At 42.6% G+C, this 27,432-nt stretch overlaps 4 protein-coding genes across 4 annotated transcripts; 2 read left to right on the top strand and 2 right to left on the bottom strand.

The window, feature by feature from the left end:
* Positions 1 to 11,843: 11,843 nt before the first annotated feature.
* Positions 11,844 to 16,383, bottom strand: BJX68DRAFT_259914 (uncharacterized protein; the record flags this gene model as incomplete). The annotated part of the gene is made up of 10 exons (XM_071043786.1): positions 11,844 to 11,986; positions 13,050 to 14,644; positions 14,696 to 15,002; positions 15,062 to 15,202; positions 15,251 to 15,355; positions 15,408 to 15,699; positions 15,764 to 15,878; positions 15,947 to 16,015; positions 16,065 to 16,122; positions 16,179 to 16,383. 10 exons carry the CDS (start codon positions 16,381 to 16,383, stop codon positions 11,844 to 11,846), a joined length of 3,030 nt encoding a protein of 1,009 aa, XP_070892096.1.
* A 609-nt stretch (positions 16,384 to 16,992) lies between these two features.
* BJX68DRAFT_273497 (uncharacterized protein) lies at positions 16,993 to 18,359 on the top strand (the record flags this gene model as incomplete). The annotated part of the gene is made up of 4 exons (XM_071047478.1): positions 16,993 to 17,244; positions 17,334 to 18,018; positions 18,090 to 18,206; positions 18,277 to 18,359. 4 exons carry the CDS (start codon positions 16,993 to 16,995, stop codon positions 18,357 to 18,359), a joined length of 1,137 nt encoding a protein of 378 aa, XP_070892095.1.
* A 210-nt stretch (positions 18,360 to 18,569) lies between these two features.
* Positions 18,570 to 20,435, bottom strand: BJX68DRAFT_273496 (uncharacterized protein; the record flags this gene model as incomplete). The annotated part of the gene is made up of 4 exons (XM_071047477.1): positions 18,570 to 19,055; positions 19,123 to 19,975; positions 20,024 to 20,310; positions 20,364 to 20,435. The coding sequence occupies 4 exons, from the start codon at positions 20,433 to 20,435 to the stop codon at positions 18,570 to 18,572; spliced, it is 1,698 nt and encodes a 565-aa protein (XP_070892094.1).
* Positions 20,436 to 21,586: 1,151 nt separating this feature from the next.
* Positions 21,587 to 23,090, top strand: BJX68DRAFT_274529 (uncharacterized protein; the record flags this gene model as incomplete). Its single annotated transcript, XM_071047678.1, has 4 exons — positions 21,587 to 21,799; positions 21,849 to 22,177; positions 22,233 to 22,561; positions 22,627 to 23,090. The coding sequence occupies 4 exons, from the start codon at positions 21,587 to 21,589 to the stop codon at positions 23,088 to 23,090; spliced, it is 1,335 nt and encodes a 444-aa protein (XP_070892093.1).
* Positions 23,091 to 27,432: the final 4,342 nt, after the last annotated feature.

Raw genomic sequence — 27,432 nt, 5'->3', positions numbered from 1 at the left:
AGTGATATACTAGGCTAAGACCCTTGGCAGTTTATTAGGCTAGTGTGATTTACTTGACGTGTGAGACATGTAATAGACTTAGTAGTAGTATAGCGCTAGTAAAGGAACTAGTTATTACTTTACTATAGGGCTAGGTCGGGCTTGTAATAAGTTTAATAAGTAGAATCATATTATAAGTAAGGATATGCCTCCTATAAAACATGCTAACCATAATCAAGGCCTTAGACCTATGGGTATGGTACTAAGATCATAAGCCATACTCCTAGGCGCGCGTATAGTAAGGTATTAATTAGTTATGATTAGAGGGTTATTATAGATGTGCTAGGAAGTTATAGATATTAATATAGTATAATATCCTAACTTTTAGGAATACTAGGGATTAATCCTAGTATAGTTTTAAACCCCTCCTTAGTAATATAGGGGTAACTAAGACTAACCTAGAAATAAGAAAATATATATTTTTACACATCCTATATTATAGGGAGTAATTTTTCTATCTCCTTATATAGAGGAACTTATCTCCTAATATAAGTATATATTATAAAATAGCTTAGGTATTACTTCTTTAATAGAATTAACTTAGGATACTACTTAATAGTAAGTATATTATAATTATATTACTTAAGGCTATCTCTCCTATGATATTAATATAGCTATAGCCAAGCTAGACTATAATCCTAAGTAATATCCTACTAGTATACTAAGTAGGCCTTATCTTAGATATTAATTATCTAAATAGCCTTATAAGGCTATAAGATATAGCTAATAGGGCTATCTTAACTAAAGATACTACTTAGCTTTACTATATATCTATCTACTAGGAATTGATTTAAGATTATACCTAGGGTATTTATTCTACCTATAGTAATAAAGATTATATACCAAACCATAATATAATAGTAAGGTAGTTTCTAATTACCCTAGCTAGTGGCTTAAGTTAGGCCTATAATAATCTATATATTAAAGATTTATAAGTTTAGCTCTAAGTAGACCTACTATATTTAGGGTATCTAGAGTAGGAGTACTAATCTATCTTAGTACTTAATAGGATAGGTTTCGACCTAGCTAATCTATATAGTAATAAGAAAATAGCGTGTTCTAAGTATATATTAAGGTTTAGAGTAGTAATACTAAGTTTAGATTATAGGTAGAGTTAGTTTACTCTAGTAGAATACTCTTTACTTCTTTCCTCCTATAGTATCACTTCTATAAGCTACCTAATTAATTATATACTACTTCTAATACCTATATCTATAATAAGTAGTAATATACTAACTACCACGCCTACTACATGCAAGGGAACTACCTATATTATATGTAAGACCCTCACCACATGTATATAGGATAGCTAGAACTTCGCGGGCTGAGTCAGCCCCTGGCTGACTCAGCACATGAAAGGATATCCTCCCTTCGCTTCGCGAAGGCAGAGACTTCGCAACTCAGCGTTAATCTATGATATTAACCTGACTATTGATTTACACATGGATTCTACTATTTATATCTCTTATTAAGTGCCTTTATACCCTTTCATACTTATTATAACCCCCTTTAGGCCTCAGGTCCTTATAATTTTAATGCTTAAACTTCGTGATTTGTCTATTAGGGGTAAAGGACACTTAGTACCATGGGACAATCCAAGTAAACACCCAGACATCGCGAGATAAGATCACGCGATGTGACTATCTAACCAGAATTATCTCGTGATATGACTAAGTCAATCCATCCAGCTCACGAAAGGATGATAACCCTAGAGGACATGGAAGCAACCTTATCCTCAGCTTCTAGCAGTTCCGCGAATAGGGGTAACTAAACAACTAAGGTTATAAACACAACACCCTAAGAAGACCTTAAAAATATGTCCCTTAAGGAACTTCGCGAATAAGCTAAAGCTATTAAGAACCTTTATAAACAAGTAGAATATATTATAATTATTAAAGGGGACTACTAGTTATCCCTTTATAAGTATGACTAATTAGAATTATAAGTATAGTAACTACCTCCTCCTAAAAGACCTCTCCTTTTGTGAATACCTACTAAAGATAAGTAGTATCATATAACAACCTATATAAATTACTACGACTTTATATGAAAGATAAGGGCTTTTAGGGAAATAAATTACTACTTAGAGGAGGACTATCTAAACCTCATAATCCTATACCTTGACTTAACACTCTAAGGGTTATAGGAGCTTGAGGATATCTAATATACTTCACGAATATGGGACAACTTCTACTAGTTTCTCCTTTATCAGCTAGGAGATCCCGCGGACCGTCACTATATAGCCTAGAGTAAGGCTATTCGCATGAAGCCCTATAAGGGTGAGGATAACTATACCTACCTAAGCCGCTGGCGTGACTAGTAGGCGGAAATTAGTAATAAAGGCCGCTCTATAGATACTATTATTCTAAGGCTATTCTATAAGTCCTTCCTATTTACAGTACGCCAGAAGGTTCGTGAATAAAACTAATTCCTAAAGATACTAGTAGAACTAGTATCCCTTATTATAAAACTCTAACTAAGTATCTAGTCGAACATCTCACGAAAGAATCAATCTTAATAAGGGAAGAAGAATAATAGGTAAGGTGATAGAGTAAAATCAGAAGGGTCCCCACAACCAAGACCTGATCGCGGAGGATAACAATCACTATAGGGCCAGATGGGCAACCATTAGGTTCGCAGAATAGGTTAATACCAGAATAACCATAAGGGTGGCGTGCGATGCCACCTATGTGGGAAATTAGGTTATATTAAACCAGACTGCCCTGACCTTATGAGGGAGAAGGAGCAGAAGAAGTAGGAATAATATAAGGTACCTGTAACCATGGTAGCTATAGTAGCTAAGGAACCACTACTAGGGAGGGAACAGCTAGTAAGGGAGAGGATAATCCTCTCTATAAAGGCTACCTTGCCTAGTAGAACGACCATGGATTATAGGGCCCTGATTAATAGTAGAAGCGAGGTTAATTTAGTCCTATCCTTGCTCGTGAAGTAGGCAGGATAGGATATCCTCCTATATTAAATATTCACGCGAACCGTGAATAAAGGAAAGCTTTAAAATAAAGAAGTTATAGAAGTAAGGATTACTCTCTAAGACTTATAAAGGGTCTGGAAGGAGTTCTAGATCCTTATAGTAGTATCCCTAGATATGGAATAAGTAACTCTAGGGATACTATAGCTTAGGGTATATAACCTAGAGACCTGCTAGGCCAAAGGGGAATATATCTTCCACGGAGATAGTCTCAGGATTAAGGCTGTATCTATAGAGGACTTCTTTAACTCTACCTATAAAGCCCTAGACCAGGTGTTCTAGGTTAGTATAGTAGACATAGAGAAGGTTACTATAGAGGATGACTTACTAGAATAGTATAAGGACTTCACGAGTATATTCTTAGAGAAGGAATACAAGGAGCTTCCTCCCTATTATAAAGGGGTTAACCTGCAGATTAAGCTAGTAGATAGGAAGGAGCTACTATTTAGGCCTCTTTACTATTACTCTCCACAGGACATGGCAGCCATTCATGAGTATATTTAAACCATGCTTGTAAAGGGCTGGATCTGACCCTTAAAGTCATCTATAGGAGCACTACTACTATGTGTGCCTAAGAAGGATAGGGGAGTCTATATTTATATAGACTTTCACGGGCTTAACACTATTTTAATTAAGAACCACTACCCCCTTCCTTTAATTAATAAGACTATCACGTGACTAAGTGGCGCATGGATTTATACTCAGCTTGACCTTTATAATATATATAATCGTATCCGCATCATAAAGGGGGATAAGTAGAAGACAGTCTTCCATATAAAGTACGGGCTGTTTGAATATTTAGTTATGCCATTTAGGTTGACTAATACACTAGTAATGTTCCAAGGATACATGAACTGGGTGTTTCACGACCTCCTGGACATCTATATAGTGGTATATATTAATGATATTATTATCTTCTTGTAAAACACGGAAGAATACTAGAAGTATATTTATAAGGTCTTATAAAGGTTATAGGGAGCAGGGCTCTACTATAAGTAAAGTAAATACACCTTTATAATATAGAGGATTAACTTCCTTAGATATATTATCACCCTATATAGGGTGGAAATGGAGCCCTTATAAGTGGCTACTATTATAGAGTGGCCCATGCCTGAAATAGTTCATAAGATCCTAGTATTCTTAGGTTTCATGAACTAGTACCAGAGGTTTATTATAGGTTATTCTTTAATTACTATGATGTTAACTAACCTCCTTCACAAGCTAACAGACGGGCCTGTGAGAATAGTAAAGGACAGGGCCAGTATTATAACCCCAGATACCCGCGAAGCGGTGCGACTTCTTAAGGAGAAGTTTAGGGAGATGGTTAAGTTAAACCACTTCCTAGAAGATCTAGTCTCACGAATAGAGACAGATATATCTAGAGGGGGTCTAGGCAGAGTCCTAAGCTAGAAGTATGTAGATAGTAATTAGTATCCTGTTATATTCTATTCATGAAAGCTAAGCATCGTGGAGTATAACTATATTATAGGCGAGTAAGAATTACTCGTGATTATAGAGTGCTTTAAAGAATAGAGGCACTACCTTAAAGGTAGTCACCTGGAAATTAAGGTGATTATAGACTATAAGGCCCTTACTGCCTTCTAGTTACTAAGTAAGGTACTCTTATAAATATAAATTTAGTAGTTATAGTTCTTAGCTAGGTTTAGGTTTAAGATTATACATCACGTGGGGATGTTAAACCCCGTGGATGGGCCCTCACACAGGATTAACTATCTAAGAGATAGTCTGCGTGAGGAGGACTATAAAGGTTAATAGGATAGAGCTAAGTATAAGCTCCTTACCTAACTAGGCTTCGTGATAATAAAGGATACCCAGGAATCCTCTACTAAGATTATAGATGGGAGTGTTGCTAGTATTAAGGTAATACTAGCTCAGGGTAGTAGTAGATATACTAATTTCCCTGGAGTGTCTAAGTAAGAAGTACTTATAATAGTAGCTACAGTGCGTGGTAGTCCCCTTATAGAGATTAAGGTTCCTATAGAGGAAGTTTAGAGAATTTATAAGGAAGAAGAGCCGTTTAGGATAGACCTATTATAAAGACTGCTAGAGAGCTTGCCACAGCTCCTTATAAATAATGATTTTATATAGTAGGTTTCAGAGGTGATCTAGAGGTTTGAAGCTCATAAGAAGGAGTAAGAGAAGCGGAAAAATACCCTATAACCCTAGAAACGCTGGCAACTTTATAGAGGACTCCTCTACTACTAAGGTAAACTATATATACCTGATTAGTACTGGTTGAAGATAGAGATCCTCACAAAGCTATATAATGACCTAATAGCTGGTTACTTTGTGATAGAGAGAACTCTAGAGCTTATTTAGAGATGCTTCTTTTAGCTAAAGATACAAGAGTTTATCACGGAGTACTATAGTGCCTATAGGGTGTGTTAGGGTTCATGAGTGAAGAGAGGTAAATAATATAGGCTATTACAGCCACTACTAATCCCTGTGAACCCTTAGGAGTAGATTAGTATGGATTTTATCACAGATCTGCCCGCAAGTATTAAGTATAAAGACTTGAATAGCTTATAGGAAGCTTATAATACTATCTTAGTGGTTATGGACTGTATGAGTAAGATGGCGTACCTTATTCTAATAAGGAAGTCACTAAAAGGGGAGGAATTAGCCTACCTCTTAGTTCGCGAGGTGTTCCGCCTACATAGTATGCCTGTGAATATTATGACTAACTAAGGTTCAGTCTTTATAAAAGGGTTCTGGTCTGATTTTATATATTACTTACAAGTTAAGTATATAATAAGCACAGCCTACCATCTACAGACAGATAGCCAGACAGAATGCCTGAACAGCGTGCTTAAGTAGTACTTGCGAGGGTACATTAACTTTAATCAGGATAATTAGGTAGACTTTCTACTACTAGTAGAGTTTATATATAATAATATAAGGCAAGTATTAATCAGGATAATACTATTTTATATAGTCTATAGAATAGACCCGTGAGTGATTATATTAGACCCTCTAGAGAAGGGGGAGGAAGACTGTGAAGTATATAATTATATTACCTATCTAAAGGAGATTCGCGAGTAAGCCTAAAAAGGGATTATAAAGGCTTAGGAACACCAGGCTAAGTATTATAACTAAAAAAGAGTCATGAAGACCTTTAAGGTGGGTGACTATGTCTAGGTTTCTAATATAAACTAGTCGCGTATATAACTAAGTAAGAAGTTTGATTAGCTTAGAGCAGGACCGTGAAGAGTGATTAAAAGGATAGGTATGAGTACCTACTATATAGAGTTACTAGTAGGATTATAAGTATATAATATCTTCTATATGTTAATGCTTCGCGAGTATTAGGAGATAGATAGTCTAAATATACAGGATAGGTTTAAGACCAGGTTTATAAATAAGGATGATCAGCTATATAATGTTGAGGACATCCTGGGACTAGGTATTAAGGACCCTATAAAGGTCCTTGTAAAATAGAAGGGCTACGTGGAGCCTAGTAAAGAACCACATGAAAATATATAGTACCTGTAAGCCTATAAGGTAAAGTTCCTATAGAAACAGACTACATAGAAAAGTTTATGAAAGGCAAAAACCCTATTTAATTCATAATAAAGAAGGACTCTGATAGTTATAAGGGTAAAAAAGTATATTCGCGACTAAATATATAACTATTCCTCCCACACCTGGGTTCGCATAGGGGGCCTATGGTACTCACCACTCTACTAATAAGGAATCAAGCCGCTAACTTTACCTAGTTGGTTGGGGGCGCACATAATAACTATAAAAGGTTAAGGGTCGTGGTACTTCTCTGAGAGGTACCAAGCTTAGGTAAGAAAGAACTTACAGCTTTGTAGATAAGTTATCAGGCTTAGGACAAGGTTATAGTAGAAGGATAGTATAAGGGTATATCATAACTAGTAACACGGAGCTAGGCTTAACATAGTCAGGAGGAGTAACTATATACAAGTCTCACACGGCCGGCTACTATAGGGAGCAGTCACGGTGTCTGTGAAAGAGGTAGTTATTATACTTCTGCCCGATGCCTCTAGAGATGTAAGGACTAAAGGGTATTATGTCAGGGTTAGTATGATACTCTATGTACTTAGAACTGGTTAGTGGCTGTCTACCTGCTTGTGACATGAGGAAGGCCTCGCGGAGCTGGGTCTGAATAGTAAGCTAGTAGGGATTCCTACTACTATGCTAGATAACATGGTGAAGGATTAGCTGGTTTACCTATACTAACTCTTAGTTTGACAGGGCTTGCGCGCCTATCTAAGGGTAGAGGCTAGGAATAACTACAGGATTTGTAGCTATATAAGGTTTGTAGTACGTGGCCGCGGGCTCTTTAATAAAGCGGGTATTAGCCTACTCTAGGAGGGTGCTCTACACTGGTAGTATAATATCCTATTATGCCCTTGTAAGAGGTCCTTGCGGTGGAGGGGGTCCTAAAACCTGGAAGTTCGCAGGGAGCTAGTATAAGGTTAGCAAGGGTATTTATACTTATAGAAGATAGGTAGACTTACCCTATTAACAGGTGCCCGCGTCACGTTTGGAAACGTGAGGTTGATCCCACGCATGGTCCGCGCAGGGATCTGGGCGGCATGGAGGTGGTTTGGCCAGTGTGCTAAACAACCTTGCTTAATCATTGTTAATTGCTGCAAGACGCGCAGCCCAGGCGGAGGAACGACGGGAGCGGCGGCGGCGGCAGCAGCAGGGGCAGTGGTGTTCAACATCTATCTCGCGGAACTAGTGAGCAACACAAGCACATGCGAGCGAAACACGCAAAGAAGGTAGTAACATGCGAATAAGCAGTAACATGCGAGCAAGTAGTAACATGCGAGCAAGCAACAACATGCAAGTATAGGAAGAAGCTTACCTTGTGAAAGCAGGGGGGGGCAAGACGGGTGGTTAGAAGAGAGTTGCAGAATAAGAGTTGCAGTAGGAAGCAAGCCAGTATTTATATTAGGGTAATGTCGCTAAAGGCAGCCATAACTAGTATTCACTAGAACCTTCCATTTCTTCACTATAACCCGGAACCTTCTAAGCCATGATATTACATTCACCTTACTAATTAGTGACTTCTGCAACTCTTATAGGACCGTGAGAAGACAAAAGAAGCAGGTATAAAGGAACTTAATAACCTTATGGGCGGAATCTCAATGTTGCTAAGTAACCAACGGCTTCGCGTGAGGGTTGGTTCCTAACACCCTCCTCGCGACGAGCAACCTGACGCCAGTATGGCCAATAGTACCTCACAAGGAGTTTAATAACCTTATAGGTGGAATCCTAATATTGCCAAGCAACTAACAGCTTCACGCGAGGGATAGTTCCTGATACCCTCCTCGTGAAAGGCAACCCAATACTAGTATAGCCAACAGTGCATTGTAAGGAAGTAGTAACTTTGTGGGTGGAATCCTAATACTACTCTATAGCTAATGGATTCACGCGAAGGATAGGTCCTATAGTTATGGAACCTGTGATTCCTTGTCTACTTATGGGACTGTGGGTTAGTTATAGGAGTGTAATACCTTTTTCCTACTCATAAGCTAGAGATTTTTTCCCTAAGGGGTTTTTAGCGCTTGTGAAAGGTTTTTTAAAGGTTACAAGCAGGTCTTAAGGGACCAAGACCTTAAGAGGGGGGGGTAACTATAAGACCCTCACCACATGTATATAGGATAGCTAGAACTTCACGGGCTGAGTCAGCCCCTGGCTGACTTAGCACATGAAAGGATATCCTCCCTTCACGAAGGTAGAGACTTCGCAACTCAGCGTTAATCTATGATATTAACCTGACTATTGATTTACACATGGATTCTACCATTTATATCTCTTATTAAGTGCCTTTATACCCTTTCACACTTATCACAACCCCCTTTAGGCCTCAGGTCCTTATATTATATGACAAGTAGACACTTATAAGTCTATTTCTCTTAAGAATTTAGTAATAATAGACTAATTAATCCAGCTTAATTATCTAGACTATTATTATTCCTCTCTAATAACGGGATCAGAATTATGTATAGACAAGATATATATAGTTTATATAGTAAGCATAAATAATACTTATTAGGGGATATACTAAGGCTAGTTATTTAGATTAGTATAGCTTCTAGGATGGAATCTAACTATTTATAAAGATTATAATAACCTAGATTTAATAGTTAGGAGGACCCTTTACATATTATATATCTTCCTAGTATTTCCCCTTTCTATGCCTCTTAATAACCACTAACCTACCTATTATTAATATTAGGCCACCTGGTAGAGGAGACTTTACTCTCCCTACTCTATCTAATATAAGTAGCCTAATACTTATATCCCCACTAATATCTAATTAGGTCCCTAGAAAAACTATTATAATACTACTAAATATAACTACCTCTTAGTATACACCTCTAATTAACTATGATTTTTTATCTCTAGTGATCACCTATACTACTAATAAAATAGTAGAAAGCTTATATAATAAGAGAATAGTTTTCTATTAGATATCTAATAAAGATATGCTTAATAAGGAGTTTATTACTTAGAATATAGAGAATAATTATTTAATATTATTTAAGTGCTACTATTAGTTATAGATGACTAATCCTATACTAATAACGTAATTCCTGGGTCGTCTGATCATCCCGGGTCATCCAATCACCCACCAAAAAATCATCGCGTGTTTAACGTGTAATTATTCAAGCAACCACCATGCCACTAAAATCACATTAATTATGTTAAAACTTAGTGGAATAAGAGGGTAGAATCTAACTTGTAATTAAAGCCCTAAAGAACTATAAAATTCTAAGTATTTATTAAGTAGTAGAAACTTTTAATATGCCCTATATAATACTTTTAGATCAACTAAGTGGACACTTATTTCAAGGAGAACTTTAGAACCATAATCTTAGACTATCTAAAACTTAGGAAGAGACCTTAATATAATAGATTATATCTAGGGATACGTGTAGAGTTACTCCCAGGCTATTATATATATAGTAAATAGCTAATATAATCCTCTAATAGGATTTACTAATACCCCCTAAGCTAATTAGGAAGAACTAGGTCACTAAGTTTATTAAGTACTATAATAGCATTAAATCTTAATTTGCTTGATAATATAACTATTTACGTGCTCTTTATAAAGATCCTAAGATTATTAATAATTAGTTTAAGTACTTAAAAGAGGTTCAAGATAAGTATAGTATTTAGGCTGAAGATATCTATAACTTTAATAAGACTAGCTTTACTATAGGCCTTATTACAACTACTAAAGTAGTTACATGGTTAAATATACTAGGAAGGCCTTATCTTATTTAACTAGGCTAGCATGAATAGGTTACTATAATTAAATATATTAGCTCTATAGGATTTAGTATTCTAATATATATTATCTTTAAAGGAAAGGTCTATATATAGGAATAGTTTAAAGAACTTAATTTACCACATGACTAGAGGATTAAAGTAAGTGTAAATAGATAGATAATAGACTAGATAGGCCTCTAGTAGCTAGAGAAGTACTTTATTCCTATAATAACTATATAGACTAAGGGGGGGTCTTGATTACTAGTTCTAGATAGCCACAGGAGTCACCTCACGCTTGAATTTAATAAGATGTGTAAGGATAATAATATTATATATATCTATATACCTTCTTATTTATCTCACCTCTTACAACCACTAGATATTGGTTGTTTTAGTCTATTAAAGCGCGCTTATAGGGGCCTTGTTAAGACAAAGATATAGTTAGGATATAACTATATTAATAAGTTTACTTCTTAAAGGCCTATCCTATAGCTTGCTAATAGGTCTTCTCTATAGAGAATATTTAAAGTGGCTTCTATATAGCTAGAATATAACCTCATGATCCTAGCTAGGTGCTTAATAAGTTGAATTACACGGTTTATACGCCTAACCCCCTAGGAAGTAGAGGGGGGGCTTTAATAAGCTCTTCTATACTTACTATGACTTATATAGTTTGTTAACTACATAAAAAAGTTTTATTAGTTAAGAAGATGCTTACTAGGGGCTACTAGACCTCTTTTAGTCCTTCTAAGTAAGTACTAGATAAGCTTATAAAGGGCTGTAAGATGGTAATATATAATACTATGATAACCCTTAAGGAATTAAATAATCTCTGTGTAGAAAGCTAGATTTAATAATAGAAAAAGGGTTAATCTAAATAGTAAATAAGTCCTATAGCTAGTCTACAAGTATAAGAGGCAAGGGACCTAATTATATTAAGAAATAAGTAATTAAATATGGATAAAGGGGGTCCTAGTAGTTCTACTCTACTTGCTTCTAGAGCCTGAAAACGTGCGCTATTAAGGTGTAGTGAATATAGTATATAGGGCTATATTTAAACTAGGTGTCCTAATTACTGTTAAACTTAGTTTAATTAAAAATATTAAGAATTACATTGTTGGGAATAGCTTTAAGTTTAATAAGTATCTATATTTTTGATGGGTGATCAGATGACCCGGGATGATCGGACGACCCGGCAATTACGTTATTAATAAGTATTCTAGGAAGCTATACCCTAATATTTACAAGTGATACTCCTATAATATCTAGCTCGTAGATAACTATTCCTATACTAACCCTAACTCAGCCTAATATAATCTCTAGGTATACTAAGTTCTACTAGGTCTAAGATAGTAATTAATATAATATAATTACTATAGATTATAGAATCTCACTAGATAAATTCTACGCCTGGAACCCTAATGTAGGCACCACTTATAGGTCTCTCTAGATCAAATACTATGTCTATGTTAGAGTCTTGAGTTCATCATCAACCTTAACCATGACTGGGATAGTAATAATAATGACTACCATGACAAGCATATTAACAGGAGCAGCAACTCCCACTCTCACCCGGCCGAATATGGTCAATGGATGCACTGAGTTTCACCAAGTGGTAACAGGCGACCAGTGTGGGTCTATCGCCGACGAGTACGGAATCTCCCTTGACAATCTCTATGCAGGCGACTAATACGCGGTTATTCGTAAACGTACGAAGTATGTACTATGCATGAGTATAAGGAGTATAATTGTAGAGAACCAGTTAGCGGTAAATCAAATTACTATTAAGGGCGGAGAGCTATAAAAATACCCTAATGTAATGATGCGATCCAATCAATGGATATCTTGAGCAATTCTTATTATTAATCAAACCTCCTGCCTAGTATATACAGCCCACCACAGGGTGTGCAGAACAGGGCTTCGTATTCGTTTCGCCAAACTCGAAGGATACGCTGTTAGATTAGTGGTATAGTGGGTAGCCATGTAAAACCCTAGAGGCTGTGCCAATAGTGACCCTGCTAAGAAAGAGGCCCATCAAGTGGTTGAAAATAGCTCTTCCCGTGATTACTCTACGCGGTTCACGACTATTACATAGCTGATCATCAGAACGGGAATTATTTTGCACCACAGTACTACCACTAGACTCTGAGAGAAGAGTTAGCTGAACTATTACCAGGCCTTGCCCAAGAACCATTGCCAGGCGCAGCAGGCGAACCGTTCAAGGAGTTGATGAGTGAGCTATTACCCGGCCCAGATAGAGTCAGGAAGGTCGGCGTATCTACCGCACAGCCCCCATGAGTCATGGATTCTGGTTGGCAGGTCAGGTTCTCCTTGTTAAGCCAGCATTTCTCGTCCTCTGTCGTGTCACAGAACAACCCCACCTTACCATCATACAACCAGCACCACGGATCGCCCTCGTGCCAGGGCTCATCGACGAGCTCCGAGGTTTCGGGATCGCATCTCTGCCAGCAAACCCCCTGCAGACCGTTCATCAGGTCACACCCACCCGGGAAGACCTGTTCATCCTCCGGAACCCGGCATCCTCCCTGTGGCATTGTCCACGGCTGGCAAGCGAAGTTCGTGGTGCAGTCTGAATCCTTACTGCATAAAGCGCCGGCGGGTGGATCTAGATCGAGATCGATCAAATAACACCAAGGATCACCCTTTCGCCAAGATGCTTCGATGGGCGTTTGGGTGTAGGGATCGCACGGGGACCAGCAGACGCCCATCTGGCCGCTGTAAAGGGTACAGCCGGCAGCAGTGGTGGCAGCCGGGGGTCTGGAGGTAGTTGCTGTAGTGGAAGGGGGCTTCGTCGTGGTAGTGGGCTTGGTTGTGCCGCCGAAGTTATCAGAATGCCAGCTACTCATTGTTGACATGATATCGGCGGCCAGCGCATCCCAAATTGCGGTGCCCGTCTGTACGGGATGGAAGAGATACTCGGTCTGAGTAATGGTCCTGCCCTCGTCCTTGATGGTAGTTGTGGCTGTTGTAGGCTCTGCCCCGCAAGCAGTAATGGTTTGGCACAGGGTCGATGTCTTGGTTGCTGTGGATATGCCCCCGTTTACGGCGAACCGGGATGTTGACACCATCACTGTACACTGCTTTGCGGACTGGCCCGAGTCACATCCATCTTCGTGGTCACCAGGCTGGCACCCTTTGCCCGTGCACACTCCGTAAAGACAGTTCTTGCCACTACATGTCACGATATCACAACCTGGCCCGGTACACCGGTGGTTCGAGCCACATCCGATACCCAGACAGCCAAAGGAAAAACAATGGAACCCAAAGCAGAATCCAGAGCCATTGCATCCGGAGCCCACACAACCAGCAGTAATGCAGCTACCTCCAGAGCAGTGGCCATCCCGACCGCAGTCCGAACCACTGCAGCCAACGGGATGGCAATCGTCGCCAGTGCAGATACCCGAGCCCGAGTCACAGTCGTCTCCATCGCAGCCCACGTACATGCAGAGCTCGCCCTTGCACTCGCCGCCCTCGCAGTCAGGGCCTCGGCAACCAGGCTTGCCGGGTGGGTCTGGATCATGTGGGTCGTTAAAATCGTTTCCGCCATCAATACAATCGTGTGAGCAGGGTCCGCTGCAGAAGAGGTTACAGCGACGACCACATCGACTAGTGCAGAGAGGCCCTGGTGGGCCTGAAGTAAAGGAAACTGTAGGGAAAGGGTTCCTGTCGTTGCTATTCGTGCTCCACGGATATGGGGGCGGCGTAACGGATCGAACAACGGGTGTGGGGGGCACCCCTGGAGTTGTCAGGTCCGGATTCACAGGATTTGTGATCTGAAACGGGGGTGGAAGAACGCTGCTTGATAACCTGTACACCGGATCAAAAGGTATATCCTCTGCAGTGTCCCCGGTAACGTTCCAGTTCCACGCCGGGATGGCAGTAGTGGTGACGGGAGGGAATGTCAGCGTAGTTGTATGTACAGTACGTGAGTATCCCGTAGAAGTTGACAGCCCGCCATTCTCAAGCGTTATAACTGTTACTGTTTGCCATGCCACTTCCAATGACGTTGTGTATGGCTCGAATGATATAGTAGTCGGGGTAGATAATGTTAGTGGTGGGAATATAAAGTTGCAGGGAGGAATACAGCTGATAGTAGGCCACTCCTCGGAGTAAATATCATGCCCTATAAGGACATTCCCAGAGCCACTATCACCGCCTTTTGGATCAGCACCTTCCATGCCAGCGTCAGGATCCAAGTTGGCGAGATCAGACATGGTCCCTGGCCCTCCAAGATCCAGAGCCCAGGCAAAGGTTCCGCCAAGGCAGAGCGAATTTGCAAAGTCTCGCTTTTGTAGCAAAGTTTGTGCATCATCATATCCAACCCTTTTACAGATTAGCTCCTATACCAGCATTTATGAGAGAGCTAACACGCACCATTGATCATTGTTCCATGTGATCCACTTTACCCCCGCCTCAGCGTCGTAATGTACATCTGGGGAGTATTGGTCCAGGACCCTGGCAATTTCATAGTTGGACAGTATCCCGCTAGTCCCGGTACACCTTCCAGGGTTTGCACCTCCGGAATTACTGCCTAGGCCAGAGCTGTCGGCAAAGGGACACCCCGGCGTGGTACATGAAGTGTCTGCCAGGGTGAAGGAACGGCCGTAGAACCCAATACCCAAAAGAATCTTGGCAGGATCAATGTGATTTCGCCAGATGAGGTCCAGGCCATCCGCGACCTCTGCGTGGAGAGATTGCTATTAACGGGCAGTTCTGCCGGGACTCATGGTGGTGACTTACCTGTTAGGTTCGTGTGCGGGTTAACCACGGCTTCGGTCCACTGGCTATCTCCATCCCATGTGCCGTGTATGTCATATGCCATTACGTTGAACAAGTCCACATATGGAGCCATTCCCGGCAGATCGAACCCTTTTAAATACCCTGCTCGCAGCTTAGCGTCAATCTTCCCCCACGGCGACTTCAACATACAGTATGATGCAGGCAAGGTGACTGTCACACCGTACTTGTCGGCGCAGGCCGTATAGAGCTCTTTCATCAGCGTTACCAGATTCTTTGTATCAGCAGCAGTCCCCTCTGTTCCTGTTTAGCGTTCGCCCCTATTGAAGGGAAAGGGCTGGATTGTTACCTCGATCTTCTGCCGCGGGGTATTCCCAGTCAATATCAATACCATCAAAGCCATGCTTCTCCATGAATTCGATGGAGGAGGTAATAAAGGCCTTTCTTGTACCCGGGAACCGGGCCATGTTTGAAAAGACCTTACCACCGGCATCCCACCCTCCGACAGATATATATGTTTTGAGACCAGACTTTCGACCCTTGAGGGCGTTGAACTCCACATAGTAATCTTCATCCCAACTATTCATTGTTGTAATTTTCGATGTGGAGGGGTCGATAAGCGCGAAGGAATAATAAAGATGCTAGGGGCAAAAACAAGGCTCTTCGTTAGCGCTTTCGTTTATGTGATTGGTTATTATTACTCACAGTCCAGGGCTTAACATTGATGTCTGACGGAAGAACAACGTCGCACCGCCTGTTGCGGCTCCAGCTCTCGTAGTATCCGATATATCTCTCATCGCTTGATGTACCCGAGCACGACCTAGGAAGAAGCGCACAGGTAAGTAAGTCGCTTTGAGCAAATGATCTGGTCAGGGATACAACACTTACGGACGTTGCACTGGACCGCATCCATTCTGGCATCCCCCACCACAAAAGTCCGCGGTGGTGCCGCAGAACCTACACGGACATTAGCGAGGTGGTGGGAAGGGTTGAGAGGCCAACATACCCAAATTCAGAGCAGCAGACGTTGAGGGGACAGAGCTCGCTGCCCGCCGGAGCGTATTCTGGAGAGGATTAGCAAGATGGCCACTCTAAATCCAGCAGTTAGGTAGCGTCCAACCTCCACACTCCGCCATAGCATCACAATTTGAGATGCAGACATCGTCGCCACAAAAGTCGGGGCCAAAGCCACAGAAACCCTCCTTGCTGCAGCAACCTTGATAGCACGATGCGTCCTGGGAGCATGTCCCTGTGCCATTCTGGGCCAGAAGCAGGCGTGGGAATAGAAGGAGAAGCGCAAGCTCAGTAAGTCTGAGGCTAAACATGCTGTGTGCGGGTGGATATGCTGATTGAGGGATGATTCTCGGTCCACACTGCATACCGACGTACATATGTGATTTTCTCCCTTGCGCTTTTATACACGGGAAGGACTCGGAAAATTGCCGTCCCTTATCCTGTCCATGGGGCCTGCGCGATGAGCGGGACCATGCTCTCACCTCGCCTACAACCGTGCCATGCGATATCGGACTCGAAAAAAAAAAGTTAAAGGCGGACTTGCAATATGCGACCGAGTTTGCCGCTGGGTTGTGACGAGAAATCAGTGGATGCAGTAGCAGATGACCATGAATCCATCGTCTGTATCCACCTGCTAGCGAGCTGTTCGTGACTTCCATGGGTAGAACGTCCGAGTCCCGACCAACTGCGCCGCACAATGTAACTTTGACAGGGATTGGAAATTGGCGCCTTCCAACGGGCACCCGTACCGGCCGTGCTGTCTTTACCAGGTTTCACGCTTGTAATGTAATGTATGCCGGCTTTGGCGTAATAGCATTTCCCGATAGTCGGTGTTTGGTCGATGGTGCTCCGGGGGATTTTGTATAAGAGGATAGACTCGTGGAGGGGTTGATACACGGGAGAGAACTAGCATCGCCAACATGAGGGTCCCTTTTCACCTTGTCTATCTGTCGCCCATTCTGTACGGCATTGGGTGCTCATCTATACCAACAGATCACGGGGTTTATCATTCGGTTTCTGATAATTCTTCTCTTGCCCCAAATGATGGCCTCGCGCGTGGGCGACAGCTGCGTGCGGACGGGGTTGTACCCATCCCACTAGTCAAACGAACCCTCATTGATGATAGGTGCACTGGTGAGGCGTACAATAAGATGGAAAATGCGTACTTTGAAGTAGTTGACGCAGTTGAGATTCCCTTTCCCCCCCGCCCCCTCAATTGCAATCCGCGGGCGTTGCTGAATACCGTGTCGTTATCCCACAGCTTGTGACAGCGATTGGACGCACGGAAGAACTCCGTGACTGGCTCAAGCTATTTCCCACTGGGGCACCTTCAGACGATGATGTCAAGTCAGCCTTGCTTACGTTCGAAGTCATTTTCGGAAAGGTGTACGGCAGCCACGGCCAAATACAGGCTGGGCTCGACACCATTCAACAAGTAATAGGTAAGGCCGCCTTTGCTTGGTCCGTGCCTTGGAAGCATATCCTTCGATCTAACCCCAAGGGCGCACTACCAGACGATGCCAAGGCAATCCTCTCTACGATCTATACGGAAGACGAGACCGCTCCCCCGACCTTTGACTGGTACTGCAGTAACGAGGCATGGCTGGAACCCCTTGGAGGGAAGCGATACCTTGACATGTTTTCACCCCGCGGGCTAGGTCAGAACGAGATCGAGTTGGATCATATTTGCGACGATAATCCAAGAGGCCTGGTAGCATTCATGACCCACTACGAAGATCTTATCGATACCCTGTATGCGACTGACAGACTCACCTTCTGCCCCGCGCGCCTCGAGACGCTAGACTGGTCGCTTGAGGATGCCCGGCAAATGGTTGTCAATGGCGACCGCGTGCATCTTGATCACTTGGAGGAACATACAGTGGGCTTGAACTTTCTCCACGAGCTGGGGCACTTACAAGTTGCCATGGGAATTGATGGCGCTTATGGTACGCTACGGCCCCATGAGTAGTCCTCTCCTACCGTGGTGCTAGGCTGTTCCACTGACTTGAAGATTCAGCCGACGTCCCATGGGCAGGCGGACCCAACGGAAAGGCCTATGGCTGGGCCGCAATCAGGGCAATCACCCCGGCTCTTGCCGAGCGGAATGCCGATAACTTTGCGTACTGGGTGATCGGTCAGTTCATCGTTCTAAGCGTCCAAATTCGGTTGCGAAAAGGCGGTTCTAACATCCATTCTACATTCAGCAATGTTCTTGGACGACTGCGACTGGCATACAGGGTGGGCGCTGCCGTTTGAGGATATGCCGGACTACGGGCAGCATATGTAAAGAAAAAGAGGCCACATACCGGGATCACACCTACTTCAAGGGTTTTGTGCACTTGAACGATCTCTGAACAAGTCATATGGCCAACCTGTGAATAATAGATAAGAAGTAATAGTACGTGCCAAGAAAGCAACACGGTCCTGGGCACCTTTTAGACTTGATCGAGAATCCGAATCTTTATGTGTTGCCCAGTTCCTACCCAGAACTAGTTGATCAAATTGCTGGTCCAAAGTCCGCATGTTCCGTGTTCCAGAGGCCGGCTGCGATCATGGTTTGCTCGTACATATTGTCCTCCACGCAGTTGGCATACCCTCCTAAATTGCAGGATAGTTGTAGCGTATGTAGGGGCGCTCCCGGGAGACCAGACGTATCGCACCAACATGCATATATACAAAGGCGACGTAACCTCCAATGCTCGGAGTGTCCCAGAAGCGGCTCCCACTCGCCTTCTTTAATATCCACTCCCATCAATTTCGACCAGGGTTGATTATCACCACCGGCGCTTGATGCCTTATCGCGCAGCTTGTCTTTCCGGTCTGCGATATGCCGGAATACCTGCTCAGCCAGAGAAACATCAAGTCGCGTTTTAGGGGCGCGAGTAATCCTGTAGTGGGATGGGCTATGCCAGGAGTGAGGAGTATTGATCTCGACGAATTTGAGACTCGGGAACGAGGCTATGGCGTCCAGCAGATCAAGCGGCTAAGTAAAGCGGGCTGTCAGTTTCTAAAGGAGTACTGTAAACCTTGAAATTAATGTGCCAACTTACTAACTCACGAACGGAGCAAAGATCAATTCCTAGTCTTTCAAGATGCGGCACCTGCCGGGCAAGATCCTGTAATTCATCTGGCGTGAATAGACAACCTTTGTAGGTCGAACTGCCAGCAAGGGCGGGGGGACTTCTACCCGGCCTGTCGGGGTCACCAAGGCCGGTGTAGTTAGTGCGTCTGAACCTTAGACGGCGAATGTTGCCTCCGTGGGTAGAGGTCACGGTGTGGAGGATGTCCTTTGGTAGATCATACGCTAGAAACTCGGCAAGGTTGGTGGTACGACGTAGCAGCGAAATAAGGGCCTCGTTCAGGTGCGGAAGGGGTTGATGCGAGCTGTCATGGACTCGTAGGGAAAAAGACGTGAGGCCCACTGAAACACCAGAAGTCGATAGCTGGTGAATGAACTCGCACAAGTCCAGCGCCGAACCATGTAGCGCCAGCCTGCGGAGCCTGGTCCCAGACTCCAGCGCTCGTATCCAGCTGGCTGCCTGGCCAGCGCTGAACTTAAAGTTTGCCAATGCAAGGTCCTCGACAGACGCCAAGCTGCTGCCTGGGGGAAGGTCAAGTATTGGCCTTGATTTTTCCTGGCCGGAAGAGTAATACTTAAGGGCTAACCGAGTAAGATGTGACAACGATGGAAGTAGGTTGCACAAAGCTGTAAATTGCGGAGCTGGAATAACATGCCTCATGTTGGCGGCGGCAAAAGTAAGGCTTGCTGATTTAATAAACGGCGCGACGTTATTATTGATGGCCTCGAAGTTCTCGGGGTCACCTTCGTAATAAAGTACTGGTGGAGAATGTCTTCTCATGAGGTTCGAGAAAAGACCCGGAGGAAATGGAATAATGCGCCATCTGCTTAGGTTAGCGCAAGAAAAAGTTTGGAAAGGATCTGTCTAGTACCTAATGATCTGAAGATTTGGTAGTTTTTCCACGAGTGCGTAGAGCATTTCACTGTACTCTTCTTTGAATGTATAGCCATAAGATACAATGAAAATCCGAACATGGTGGTGTACCCGCCTTCCAATGTGTGGGCTGAGAAGGGCTTCTAGTTGAAGATGCCCAGTAGCCTCACCACCCCGAGGGAAATAGATATGGACTGTCTTGAATAGCACAGGAGACACGATTTCGTAGAAGGCCCGTGAAGAGAGACTAAGTGCACGAAGACTTGACCAGGAGTCATAACGGAGCTTCGATAGCACGGACTTAGTCAAAAGCCGTGACATATGACGAGGTAACTTACAAAATCAATGATAAGGTTCCAGATCTCTACTGGAAGGATCTCAATGATACCCTCGCTGTAGTCGAACGGCATGTTCAAAGCCTGGCTACCGAGTAATGATGGAGGATACTCGGGGGATTGGATAGAATGTCTGCGATTTCGGGTTCCAAGACTCCCAGCGCTTTCGTAGGTCACATGTTTGTGCGTTACTACCCCTCCCAGCATGATCACCCAACGTATCGTACGGTATGGTAAACACATTTGTAAGGTCGTGACAGAAGCTAGTACATTGTTGCCACGCTCCGGCACCTGGAGTTACATCGCCTTGGTCGAAGCAAAGGTTGCCTCACCGAGGAAGGAAAGTCGGAAGCATTGGGAGCAAGATTAGCCGTGCAAACAAAAAGCCCCTCGGAGTCACAGACCAAGCAATCTCGCTTACAGTGACCGGGCCGGCGCATCCGCGGGGTTGGGCGGATCTAGCCGCAGGGTTCAAGTCCCAAAATGACCCGGGCGGCGGCCGATGCAGGTACTTGTCTGCCACGACCGCGAAGAATTCCCTCTCTAAGCTAGCGGTTGATACCCGCACTGATGGTCACCGTGACTGCACTGCTTGCGGCGGCTAGGGATAAAGTCCTATCACAGTCCTCTTCCCTTGGGAAGCGTGAATTGCTCCCTAGGATTCTAATCCACGCGCCAACTGCCAAGCAGCCCATACCCAGCAAGCGCCTATCATAGAGCCGGATGATTGGTCGAGTCCTAGGGACTGAGACATTCCGTCCGCGCTAGTACAAATTTCGGAGGATTTTCAACCCAAGCGAAGACACCACGCTGTGTAACCTGAATTCTACAGCATACGGCTGTCCGTTGCCGACAAATTGCCACACCATGGACCATCTAGAATTTTCAAGAGGTGGGCGCCGTGTCTCTCTGGCCTGGTAGCGCTCCTGCTCTGAGCTCTGATGCTCTAGACGACTAGAGCGAGTGTCAGGCGATGTGGCCTGAACCGAAGTACGGCCTGTTTCCGAGACCAGGGTATTCAGTCTAGTGCTGGAAAAGAGCGGATTAACAACTTAACATATTCCGATATCGCAAAGGTGCATCATACCGGGCAGCCGACGGTCAGCGGCGCGTTCCCAGTCCAAGGGCATCGTCCTCCGCTGAAGCTATAAATCGATTGAAACACTCCCTACAGTATCCAGCGAATCACCCACCATCGTCCCACTTGAATGTCCCACTTGCCAACAATGGTTTTAATGGTTATTCTACAATGTCTCCTCTTTGGGTTGACCACTTCCGCTGTCGTCAGGCGATGGACCAACGGCGAATCGCCCGTCGGGCCTACGGACCCTGGTGTTGTCAGTGGGTGTTCTTACTGGGTTAACGACATCGCCCCTGGAGACACCTGTTCCAGTATTGAGAGTTACTTTGGCATTAGTACTGGCCAACTGGTCTCTTGGGTAAGGCCTGCCGTTCACTGTATATAAGCTATACTAACACACTTCCCAGAACCCTTCTCTAGACAGCGCTGATTGCACTCTTAATATTGGTTGGTCGTATTGCGTTGATGGTCCAGCAGTCACAACAACCAGAACAACGACCACAAGAACTACAACAAGTAGCAGCACTACTACTACTTCTACTACTACTCCTACCACAGCAACCACAACGAGTGTCACGTCTACCTCAACCACAACCGGAGGTGCTCCTGGCCCAACGCAGACGGGAATTGCCTCCAACTGTGATGCGTTTTACTTGGTCCAACCTGGAGATGGTTGCTTCGACATCACTGCCAGCTTCGGCAACTTTACATTGTCCGAGTTCTATGCTTGGAATCCGTATGTTCCTTGTCCTGATCCGTTAGTCAGTTACAACTAACTCTGTCCTGGATAGGGCGGTTGGAACATCCTGCCAAAGCCTCCAGGCTGGCTACTATGTCTGCGTTGGCGTTTCGGGACGTCAAACAACAGCGACTTCAACGACTACTGCTTCTTCCACGACAACAACAACTACAACTGCAACAGTGACGGGCCCAACGCCTCAGCAGACTGGTATTGTTGCGAACTGCAATAAGTATCATCTGGTGGAGTCAGGTGACGGGTGCGCCTCCATCGCGAATACATATAGCATCTCATTATCTAATTTCTATACCTGGAATCCTGCTGTTGGATCGTCCTGTGGGTCATTATGGCTAGGATACTACGTCTGTGTTGGTACTTCATGTGAGTAAGCCCCAAGAAATGACCGGTTTGTATAAAAACTCTCCATTAATATCTTCCTTTATCAGCCTCCCAACCAACCACGACAACAACGACCAGCCGAACCACAACTACCACCACTACCACTACCTCGACGGCAACTGGGCCTTCCCCAACACAGTCGGGTCTTGTCAAGACCTGCACCAGCTATTATAAAGCAGTAGCAGGTGATACTTGTGAAGTGATCACGCAACAGAAATACCCGTATATAAATTCTATACCCCTCTTCGTGCGCTGGAATCCAGCTGTTGGATCTACCTGCTCTAATCTACTAACTGGGTATTACTACTGTGTTGCAACGGAGCTGCACCAGCCCATGCCAGGCATTATAAATACCTGCAAGAGGTACTATCAGGTAAAAACAGGCGATACCTGCTGGTCAATTCAGCAGAGATATGGGATTACAGCTGCGCAGTTTGATCGATGGAACCCGCTCATTGGGAGCTCGTGTGGGAGTCTGTGGGAGGGCTACTTCATCTGTGTGGGTGTTTAGACCTGGGCCTTGACGTTGGGAGGGTTTCCGACAGGGTCCCGGGTCTAGCAATGATGGGATAGTGGTGATGGATATTTTACATGTCGCTGCGGGGCGTTAATTTGTTTATAAATCTAATAACGAAGAGCTGGTCGTCTGCTATACAGAGTATTAAGCTCGAAACAGTTAACTCTCAGTAGCAAGCCTGGCGAAAGGGATTTTATCAATGAAACATCTGCAACCATAATACTCCTACTAACAAGTTTATATCTATATATACGTGACTCTACATTCGTTCTTTGCGTAATCAAGAGTGGGGATAATTCCAGGAGCTTCGCCTAGTCTATTCATAACCCCGACCTCCTTCATCAGTAAATCAATAAACCAATTTACATATTCTCCCTTGAGACATCGTCTCCCCCGCACGCCCAGCTTGGGCGTGAAGTGTTTATCCAGAGCACGTTTCAAGTATTGTTTTAGAGGCAGCGGACTTACATTCACTGGCCCATGGTGTTGGAGAGTCCTGCCTGCTAAAAGCGTTCTTCTTTGCGGTTAAACCTCTTTATTGTTATTTTAAAGTCTTTATTAATGCTACGCCCTTGCTATTCTTATCATTCTATTGTTATTATGCTCTGAATAGCCATCTCCTTTGTGTTATTCCGTTTTGGGTTTAGCGCGATCCGGGACGGATCACCGTTACGAGGGGGGATAGCTGTCACAGCGGGTGCCTCAGGCAGCCCCGACAGGAGGCCGCGCGACCGCCGCTCGGGATCCGACCCGTTTGGGCCTAACCCCTTTAGGCCAAACCCCGAGTGACTCTCTTGGCATCGCTGTACATAACAGACCCATGGAGAATCGCTGGTCTTCCTGATCCCCAGCGATTCAGCCTCTCCTTCCTCTTTCGTACATCCTTCGTAGCTCGACATCTCGCTGCTTGCTAGGACCTCGCCGCGGGTGAAGACCGACTGGCATCCGCCACCGATCCGACGCCGCTGCTTACAAATACTCTCTTATAGATATAAAATCTATATTTCTTAATAAGTGTAGTAAAGTTATTAATAAAGAAGTTTTATTAAGGGGTATATATATAAAGGTCCTTGGCCTTTTGGAGGTTTGCGAGTAGTGTGAAAGGTAGTAATGAGAGTAGATAGCTTGTCGCGATAGGTTAATTCCAAGAATAAGGATCTCATAGTAGATTAACACTGGAGGTTGGAACTGGCCCCTTGCGAGTAACGTAATTCCCGGTCGATCCGCTCACCCCGGTTGATCTGATCACCCACCAAAAAATCATCGCGTGTTCAACACGTAATTATTCAACCACTAACCATGCCACGAAAACCGCGTCAACCTTGTTGAAATTTAGCTAAGCAAGAGGGGAGGATTCAACTTGCAATGCAAGCTTTAAAAAAGGCGAAATTCCGAGTATTCGTCGAGCTATAGAGGTTTTTGAGATACCTTACTCAACACTCCGCGATCGCATTAAGGGACATGAATATAAGGTAGAACATTACAACCACACATTCTAACTCTCTGAAACTCAGGAAGAGGCATTAGTCGAATAGATATTATCTAGAGATCGATGAGGAGTCGCTCCTAGGGTCTCACATGTGTAGTAAATAGTATATCTTCTTCTCTAAGTAGAATTAATAACCCCCCTAAAGCCGCTTAGGAAGAACTAGGTCACTACCTTTATTTAGTACTATAAAAGCATTAAAAGTTGATTTACACGCAAGTATAACTACTAGCGCGCCCTCTGCGAGGATCCTAAGGTTATAAAGTAGTGGCTTAAGACTTTAGAGGCCTTGCACAAGGAGAATAGCATACTGTTACGGAAGGTTGACCTCTCAAGCCTTCCTAAACCCTGGGATCGTCTTGACCTAAGCCCTGACAATGGATTGACTTACTCAGGTTCACTCAATGTCCAACTAGTATGAAGACTAGTCACGGTCAGGGTGGCTAAGGTATAATAAAGCAAGGCTAGCCTTTACTATATATAATAAAGCCTATTAAGAAGTACTAGATAAAGTATTATTATAAGAGTCTTAAATTAGAATGATCTAAAGGTAGTACTTAGAATAATAATAGTATTAATTATAAAGAATAAGTAAGACTAAATATAGGTAGTAATAAGTATCCTTAAATATCCCTTATCCTACTATTCTTCCTATCATCCTAATAGTCGCCCTAGTGATATACCTATATACTACTTACCCTACTGTCTTGGTAGTCTCCTTAGTAGTATACCTATGTAATTACTAGGGTATAGCTATTATTAGCTCCCTTCTAGTAAACTATAATTATACTCTATAATATTCTTATATTTAGTAGACTATAGGTAGTAAGTAATAGCCATCCTACCTAGACTGGTGTCTCTTCCTAACTACTGTCTTCCTAAGACTGTGGTCTTATAGTAACTATAATCTCTAGTGGCCTGTAGTCCGTCCCTGATTATTATCCTTTCTTAGTAGCGGTCTATTTCTGACTAAAGTCTTCCCTAGACTATAGTCCTTGGTTAACTATTATTCTTTATTTTCTGCCTTGCAAGTCCACCTTACTAGGTTTATAATACTATCTCCCCCTCTTTCAGCTTTCGTCCCGAAAGTATAAATAGTATAGGTTCCCCCGCGCCTTAGGTAAGTTCCCTACTTACTTTCTTTTCCTAATAATAGCCCGCCATGTCCCCTAGTAGTAACTATTTGGCTCATTATATCTATTAGTCTTCTGAAATTCAGGCTAATAGTTACGTCGTTAAAAGTGCCTATAAATATTATTTTTTCTATAACCTTCCGTGCGTTATAGATTTAAAGAGTTAAAACTATACTGTGTGTACTCACCGTGGTTGTAAGTATAAGAAGCATTTTTATAGTAAAAAGGAGTGGGATTATTTAAAATGTAATCAAGAAAAACTAGCCTCTAAGCTTGAGGAGACTTAGCACGCGTGGTTAAAGTATAATCAAAAGATGTAGGAGGTGATATTAAAAATTCTTTATCTTTAAAAGTAGCAGAAATATCTCAAGGAGCGTGGTACCATGATGTTAGATCATGATATAGTGGTGATGGATTAGTTAGATAAGGAGGATCCCCTAACTACTAAGGACCTCCATGAGCTTGAGTGCCTAGCTGTAAGACCCTCACCACATGTATATAGGATAGCTAGAACTTCGCGGGCTGAGTCAGCCAGGGGCTGACTCAGCACATGAAAGGATATCCTCCCTTTATGAAGGTAGTAACTTCACAACTTAGTATTAATCTATGATATTAACCTGACTATTAATTTACACATGGATTCTACTATTTATATCTCTTATTAAGTACCTTTATACCCTTTTATACTTATTATAACCCCCTTTAGGCCTTAGGTCCTTATAATTTTAATACTTAAACTTCATGATTTATTTATTAGGGGTAAAGGACACTTAGTACTATAAGATAATCTAAGTAAATACCTAGATATTATAAAATAAGATTATATAATATAACTATCTAACTAGAATTATCTTATAATATAACTAAGTTAATCTATCTAGCTTATAAAAGGATAATAATCCTAGAGGATATAGAAGTAATCTTACTCTTAGCTTCTAGTAGTTCTATAAATAAGGGTAACTAAATAACTAAGGTTATAGATATAATACCCTAAGAAGACCTTAAAAATATATCTCTTAAGAAACTTTATAAACAAGCTAAAGCTATTAAGAACCTTTATAAATAAGTAGAATATATTATAATTATTAAAGGGGATTACTAGTTATCCCTTTATAAGTATAACTAATTAGAATTATAAGTATAGTAACTACCTCCTTCTAAAAGACCTCTCCTTTTATAAATACCTACTAAAGATAAGTAGTATTATATAATAATCTATATAAATTACTATAACTTTACATGAAAGATAAGGGCTTTTAGGGAAATAAATTACTACTTAGAGGAGGACTATCTAAACCTTATAATCCTATACCTTAACTTAATACTCTAAGGGTTATAGGAGCTTAAGGATATCCTATATACTTTATAAATATAGGATAACTTCTACTAGTTTCTCCTTTATTAGCTAGGAGATCCCGTAGACTATTACTATATAGCCTAGAGTAAGACTATTCATATGAAGCCCTATAAGAATAAGGATAACTATACCTACCTAAGCTACTAGTATAACTAGTAGGTAGAAATTAGTAATAAAGGCTACTCTATAGATACTATTATTCTAAGACTATTCTATAAGTCCTTTCTATTTATAGTATACTAAAAGGTTTATAAATAAAACTAATTCCTAAAGATACTAGTAGAACTAGTATCCCTTATTATAAAACTCTAACTAAGCATCTAGTTAAACATCTTATAAAAAAATTAATCTTAATAAGGG

The sequence above is a fragment of the Aspergillus pseudodeflectus genome, assembly GCF_044049435.1.
Source record: "Aspergillus pseudodeflectus strain CBS 756.74 chromosome Unknown BJX68scaffold_115, whole genome shotgun sequence".
Classification (NCBI taxonomy): domain Eukaryota; kingdom Fungi; phylum Ascomycota; class Eurotiomycetes; order Eurotiales; family Aspergillaceae; genus Aspergillus; species Aspergillus pseudodeflectus.
This window is presented reverse-complemented; position numbering and strand designations above follow the sequence as displayed.